This window comes from Odocoileus virginianus, chromosome 9 (genome assembly GCF_023699985.2).
Source record: "Odocoileus virginianus isolate 20LAN1187 ecotype Illinois chromosome 9, Ovbor_1.2, whole genome shotgun sequence".
Classification (NCBI taxonomy): Eukaryota; Metazoa; Chordata; class Mammalia; order Artiodactyla; family Cervidae; genus Odocoileus; species Odocoileus virginianus.
The window spans coordinates 49,093,860-49,101,397 of record NC_069682.1 but is presented as its reverse complement, the minus strand read 5'-3'; the positions used below and the strand labels follow the sequence as shown (position 1 = coordinate 49,101,397).

The 7,538-nt window shown below is 47.0% G+C and overlaps 1 protein-coding gene across 2 annotated transcripts; it reads right to left on the bottom strand.

Moving 5' to 3' along the window:
• Positions 1–3,506: 3,506 nt before the first annotated feature.
• Positions 3,507–7,337, bottom strand: AP5S1 (adaptor related protein complex 5 subunit sigma 1). 2 transcript variants are annotated; one of them, XM_020877076.2, is made up of 3 exons: positions 7,229–7,337; positions 6,055–6,231; positions 3,507–4,596 (listed from the first exon to the last, which is right to left on the bottom strand). In XM_020877076.2, exons 2-3 carry the CDS (start codon positions 6,225–6,227, stop codon positions 4,170–4,172), a joined length of 600 nt encoding a protein of 199 aa, XP_020732735.2. In that variant the 5' UTR covers positions 6,228–6,231; positions 7,229–7,337; the 3' UTR covers positions 3,507–4,169. The 2 variants fall into 2 exon arrangements, with proteins under 2 accessions (XP_020732735.2, XP_020732736.2); XM_020877077.2 differs by lacking the exon at positions 7,229–7,337 and adding an exon at positions 6,671–7,026.
• Positions 7,338–7,538: the final 201 nt, after the last annotated feature.

Here is a 7,538-nt window from a genome sequence, read left to right as displayed (position 1 = left end):
CATGATCATACCAATAGACAAGGGAAAAACATTTTACAAAATTCAACATCCATTCATGATAAAAACTCTCACCAAACTAGATACAGAGGGGAACTTCCTCAATCTGATAAAGAACGTCTACAAAAACCTATAAGAAACATCATATCTAATGGTGAGAAACCAGCTTTCCCACTAAGATCAGGCACAAGGCAAGGAATGCAGTAAGATAAGAGAAGGAAATAAAAGGTAAAGGAAATGGTGTGTGTTCAGTCGCTTCAATCGTGTCCGACTCTTTGCGACCTTATGGACTATGGAATTTTCCTGGCAAGAGTACTAGACTGGGTTGCCATGCTCTCCTCCAGGGGATCTTCCTGACTGAGCGACTGAACCTGCGTCTCCTGTGTCTCCTGCATTGCAGGGGATTTTTTACCGACTGAGCCACCAGGGGAGCCCAGAGTAAACTGGGAAGGAAGAAAGAAAACTGTATTTGTTACCATTTGCTGTGATTGTCTATGAAGAAAATCTCTAAGAATCAACCAAAAAACTCTTGGAACTAATAAACAATCACAGCAAAGTTGTAACCATGGATAGAGGAGCCTTGCGGGCTATCGTCTGTGGGGTCACAAAGAGTTATACACAACTGAGTGACTGAGCACACACAAATGGAAAACAGTGTGGAAGTTCCTCTTAACACTAAAAACAGAGTTACCATATGATCCAGCAATCCCACTCCTGGTATATATCCAGAGAAACTTAATTTGAAAAGAAACATGTACCCCTATGTTCACAGCAGCACTATTTACAATTGCCAAGACATGGAAGCAACCTAAATATCCACAAACAGATAAATGGATAAAGAAAATATGGTATGCATACACAATGGAATACTACTCAGCCATAATAAAGAATGAAATAATATCATTAGCAGCAACATGCATGAACCTAGAGATTATCATACTAAGTGATGTCAGAAAGAGAAAGACAAGTACCATATGGTATCACTTATACATGGCATCTAAAATAAGACACAAATGAGCCTCACCTAATCCCAACTTCCCACAGCTTCTCGGAGAAGAGGGTCTCACTCTCATCCTCATGGTGTGGTCACTCACTTAAGAGACAGACATCCTGGAGTGTGAAGTCAAGTGGGCCTTAGGAAGCATTACTATGAGCAAAGCTAGTAGAGGCAATGGAATTCCAGCTGAGCTATTTCAAATCCTAAAAAAAATGACACTGTTAAAGTTCTGTACTCAATATACCAGCAAACTTGGAAAACTCAGCAATGGCCATAAGACTGGAAAAGGTTTTCATTTCAGTTTTCATTACAATCCCAAAGAAGGGCAATGGCAAAGAATATTCAAACTACTGTACAACTGCACTCATTTCACATGCTGGCAAAGTAACGCTCAAAATCCTTCAAGCTAGGCTTCAAAAGTATGCTAACCTAGAACTTACAGATGTACAAGCTGGATTTAGAAAAGGCAGAGGAACCAGAGATCAAATTGCCAACATCTGCTGGATCATAGAAAAAGCAAGGGAGTTCTAGAAAAACATCTACTTCTGCTTCACTGACTATGCTAAAGCCTTTGACTGTGGATCACAATAAACTGTAAAATATTCTTAAAGATGGGAATACCAGACCACCTTACCTGCCTCCTGAGAAACCTGTATGCAGGTCAAGAAGTAACAGTTAGAACCCAACACAGAATAAAGGACTGGTTCAAAACTGGGAAAGGAGTAAGTCAAGGCTGTACTCTGTAACTTTGCTTATTTAACTTATATGCAGAGTACATTATGTGAAATGCCAGGCTGGATGAATCATAAGCTGGAATCAAGATTGCCAGCAGAAATATAAACAACCTCAGATATGCAGATGATAGCACCCTAATGGCAGAAAGCGGAAAAGAACTAAAGAGTCTCTTTATGAAGGTGAGAGAGGAGAGTGTAAAAGCTGGTTTAAAACTCAACATGCTTACTCCTTCGAAGGAAAGCTATGACAAACCTAGACAGCTATTAAAAAGCAGAGACATCACTTGGGAAAGACTAAGGGCAGGAGAAGGGGCGACAGGATGAGATGGTTAGATAGCATCATCAACGCAATGGAGAGGAGTTTGAGCAAACTCCAGGAGATAGTGGAGGACAGATAAGCCTGGCGTGCTGCAGTCCATGGGTTACAAAGAATCAGACATGACTTAGCAACTAGACAATTCGTCCTCAAGTTCAGTTTGAAAAACAGGCAGAAAAGTTTCAGGCCAGCCACACTTAAGCCCTAAACCAAAGTTGGAGGGGCCTGTTTTTGTGAGAATACAGCCACTCCACTAGGACCACCAGTTTGGAGGGGAGGGGCAGGGGTGTCATAATGGGGGCCTCTGGGACATTTCCAATAGCATAGCTTGCCACAGATACGTACTGGGATCTCTTCAAGGCTTCAAGGTCAGAATGTAATTTGTGGCACCCTAGGGTGAAGAACATGGCCTTGTCCCAACCATGACGGTAGCAGTGGAAGGCATGGCATGGCTGATGGCCTTGGCTGCACTTGGAAAGGTAAAACTCCAACTACAAATGTTGCCTCCTAAATGAATATTGGTGGGTCCTTCCTGGGTGCCAAAGGGCAATTGACATTTGGCAAACATGAGGCTGGGCCCACACCTGCAGATTGACCACGTTAGAGGGGCCGTTCTGCAAACGTAAGAAAGCCATACCTCACAGGTCACAAGTAGATCATGAAAATAGATGTAACTGAGGTTTTGTCCCAATTGAATCATTTTATTTTGTAATAGGTGTTCATTAAGTTGAGAGATAATGTTCATACTCTTAAAAAAAAATTATTTGGCTGCACCGGGTCTTAGCTGTGGCATGTGGGATCTAGTTCCCTGACCAAGGATTGAACCCTTGAGAGGACGGCGTCTTAGCCACTGGAACACCAAGGAAGACCTCAACTGAATCATTTTAATCCATCAGGAACTGCTGAGTAAAGTTTCCCTTACAAGTAGATGGGCAGCCTGCCCCATAACTTTTTGGGCCTGACCATAGGGCAGGCCCAGTGGCTTTTTTTTGGTATAGAAAGAACCAGGGAATTTGCCCTGGGAGCATCTCACAACCAGATGGAAGGGAATTCCAGGCCAACACCCACAGTCCTTCAACCCTTAGGTGAGGTCATTCAGAGGCAACTGTTGTGCACTGGCCCCCAGAAGCACTTGATGCACTAAGCCCCCAACTACTCCTCTTAATACATAATCTGCCTCCCCTTCCAGGGCTTTCTGTGATCACCTCCAACATAAACTGCTTGTACCTAATCCTGTCTCAGGCGCTCCTTCTCAGGGATCCACACCAACCCACCACATTGTAGTAGAGGAAGCAACTGCTATCATCCAAACATATAAGGAGACAAAGGTGATAAGAAGGACAAGAGGTAGAGACCTCCCAAGAAGCCTCCTGAGGACATACTTGACCACAAAGGCTCAGACACCCAACTCAAGGTAGTACAGGAGCAGATGTGCATTAATGAAACTCACAGAAACAGAAGGTGAAATCACACACTCGGTGCTTTTAATTCAAAGGAAAACAACATCATCAGACCTCTAGCATTCACCTGACACCACCTTCTCTCCCCATAGACTGATGGTGGGCATGGGCTGGGCTCAAAAGGAGTAATGGAGCCTCTCTGCTGAACAACTCACACCTCTGTGAACTGCGGTGGGGCTGGACACCAACAAACAAAATCCTTGATGATGGTGCCTAAGTAGGTGCAAAGGCAGAGGCCAACTCCCCAACTCTGAAAGTCTCAAGAGGCTCCTTCTGCACTGTGATGACTATGGTTTGGAAGAAGAAAGTGGGCCGAGTTCCAAGTAGCTGTTCCTTACTACCTCAGCACTAGGGGCTGGTGAACTGGAGGCTGGCTGGCAGGAATGGGGAAAAGTAGGGTCAGGACAAGCAGGGCTGGTCTGATGCGGAGTTCTGAGTAAGTCACAAGGCAGGTCCAGGCATAGAATGTTCTCTGATTCCTCCTCTCTACCTTCTCCCCAGACCCCTTTTCTGCCAGATTGTCCCATCCATTTGTCCTGGGTGTGGCAGCACACCAGAGCTGAGAGCAGGCTGGGAAGGAGGAGGCGGATGCCAAACTTTACTTGACTGTGTGTCTCTTTAACAGCATCTCCTTGACCTTGGGAGGACTCCCATCCCAGTGTGGGTCAGTGGGACCAGGCAGCACTGAATTCTTTCTCTAAACTCTGGACAAACTGGTCATTGAGGAAGAGCAGCTGACCATGGGGCAGGAAGCGGGTGAGGATGCCTTCGATGCAGTCAGCCCTCAGCAGGAGGTTGGCTCCAGGGACCAGCAGTCGGAGGTGCTCAAGGAGAAGGCGAGCCAGCAATCGAAGCGTGCTCTCCACCAGCAGCAGGTTCTCATGAGTATCCAGCACCAGGGCAAAGCCTATAGAGAGCACGCCTAGCCACACCACTGTCCGAGGCTCCTGGAAAGGGTCCCCTGGCGCCAGGCGGAAGGCCCCACATGGGGCCTCATGAAGGGCAACTGGATCATCTGAGGACTGGGGCTGCAGGTCCACAGAATGCCGGCCACACGCCTGCTGCTGCAGCTGGTACATGGACTCCACTTGCCTGGGAAGAATAGGTGGGTCATGGACTTGTCATCCTCAGGACCACCCCTAGGAGCTAGGAGCTGCCATTATCCCCATAACCAGATGTAGAGACTGAGCCCTGGAAAGACGAAGTGCAGTGACCCTGCCCAGGGCCACAGTACAGAAAGCATGAGCCCAGACAGGAATTTAGGCTCCAGCCTCCAGGTCCTGAACCGTTTCACTCTATGCAGCCAAGAGAAGGCAGGTTCTGAATACAGCTCCTTGGGCTGGGAAGGGGCATCAGGGGAAGAAGATCCCTCCCCTAACTGATTCACAGAGGCCTCCTCAACATCTCAATAAGAGATGTGGAGTAAAACTACATCCAACCCAGGATGTCTGTAAACTCCCCACCCTCACCCCATCCTGAAGTCTTCTCCAAAGAGAAAAGAAAAACTTTCCACTTGGACATCCAGGCTTTTCAAATCACCCTCTGACCTCTCATGAATCACCTTCCAATCTGGGCCATGTACAGGCTATTTTTTTTTTAAGATATTTATTTGGCTCTTCCGAGTCTTAGTTGTGGCATGTGGGATCTAGTTCCCTGATCAGGGATTGAACTTGGAACCTGGGCCTCCTGCCTTGGTAGTGTGGAGTCTTAGCCACTAGACTACCAGGGAAGTCCCAGGCTGCTCTTAAAGACACCTGTTTGGTTTTCTGTGCCACATAACGAGAAGGAGGCCCAGAGAAACAAAGAGGTAACAAGAGGCTGGTCCAAGGTTGCGCCAGAGTGTTAACCATCCACCCAAAATGCAAGGGGCCAGGAGACTCTAGCACCTGTTGCTTCAGTTTGGGTCTGGGAGGAAAGGGTCCCAGGCCAGCTACCCCATCTGGAATAGTGCTTCCCAGCTGTATACTCTCTGGATCCAAGGCTTTCAGGAGGCTCTTGGTGAAGATTCCCACAAACTACATTCTCTCTCCTTTTTAGAGATTCATAAAGCTTAAAGGCACACTAAGGGCCCTGAAAAGTCCTGCACTCAAAGCATGTTTAATCTGTACTGTTTACACTCAAAACCCAACTCTTTCATTTTCTAGACTCTATAGCTTATCTGTAATCTTCAAATTCCTTTAACTCTGTATAATCATCTGTAAGATGGAGATAATATACCTATCTCAAAACACTGTTTCAAAGATAAAATGAGCTCATATACATGAAATATGTAGAACATAAAATGCTTACTACACACATGCTAAATAATATTAACTACAAAAAAGTTATAGTAAATGCTAAATAACTATAATAAATAATCGTGATAATAACATTATTTCTTTAAACCCCTTTCATATAATACTTGTGAACAACTGGGAAGACTCTTCGAAAGCACTATTCTAAAAACTTTCTCTCTGCTTCTTAGTCCTCTTGTTTCTCTGTGCCCTCCCAGAAAACCTATCATAATCACTGACCAGGAAGCCCTGGGGCTGGGCTGGATGGTGTGGTTACCTGGCCACGGCCAACATCTGCTCCTTTCGGAGAAGTCTGTCCCTCTCAGCACTGCGTGGCTGGGGGTCACTGGGTGAATTCTCGGCACCGAAGAAGCAAGAGTAGAGCACCCGGCAGAGGCCCTCCTCAGCATTGGTGGCGCGCAGGGTATGGATGAGGAAGGCGTGGACCATGGCTCTGGAATGGTGATACAAAGAAGTCACACACTTCAGTGAGATGCGTGTATAACCCCCGCAAGGGAGGCAAGTACACAAAGCGTTTGGCCTAGCTCCGCCTGGAGGGTGGTGTGGCTGGTCACTGGTCCTCCTCAGCCACCCAAGACACACGGCCAGCTCTGGCCGGCACCTTTGCCCACAACGGAGTCTAGTGGCTAAGATATCCTGGACAACCCCAAAGCCAAATCTACAAACTGCTGGCCAGGAATTTTTTTAAAACTAAGTTATCAGAGTGAAGAGACACTGGGGAGATGCTCCAGATTGAAGAAGGCCGAAGACACAGGACAGAGGAATACAACCCTGGCAGAAAAATTGGTAGCTTCAATATACAGCATTATTAGGATAACTGGAAGCATTTAAATATGGGTTACAGGTTAAATAATAGTCCTGATCAATATTACCTGGTTTTAAATGTAGGGGAACGTCCTTGTTTTTAGAAAATACACACTTAAGTACTTCTAAATACACAAGTAAAGGAGCATCACATCTGCAACAAACTGAATTAGAATATTACGTATCCAGGAGTTCTTTATAAAAAGTTTACAGAAAGAAACTTTCAGTCTTGAAATCTGTAAGCCTGAGATCATGTCAAAACAAAGACCATGAAATATAAAAAATAATTATGTCTGACTGGCTAAGTGACCAGCCCGGGACTGAAAGGTAGCAGGGATCTTCGACTAAGGGTGAAGAGATCGCCAGCTTAAACCAGTTAAAAATGAAGGTTCCAGAAGGTTCTTTAAAACCCGAGCCCGAAGACCTGAGCTGACCTCCCATGACCCTCTAGCCACGAGAAGATTTACGTCATCAACCTTCGCCACGGGCCTCGCGCAACCCCGAGGTGCAGTGCATCTGGGGGGTTGTAGTTGCTTGCCCCAGCTAACCAACTGTGTGGGGTGGGGTGGGGCGGACTGAGTGTGCACAGCAACCCCGGGCCGCTGTCTTCAGGGAGTGGTACTCACCTTTCCTTTCGTGCCTGCAAACTTCTAATAACGGGCCAAGTCCCTCGGCTAAAGGGGCAAAATGGCGGCTGCGCGGCACTTGGGCGCCTGCGCGGCACTTGGGCGCCTGCGCACGCCACTAGCGGGCGCGCGTCCGAGCGTGACATTCTCGGGGTGGGCGAGGTCTCATTTCCGGAAATGCGCTCCGAGGGCGGGGTGTGGGCAACTTGCCTCGTCTGACAAAAACCCGTAGCCCCGAGTTCCCTGCGCGGCCTATGCTGGTCACTCGCTGACTGAGTACGCGAGGTTCCCACTGGCAGTCCTGCAGCCC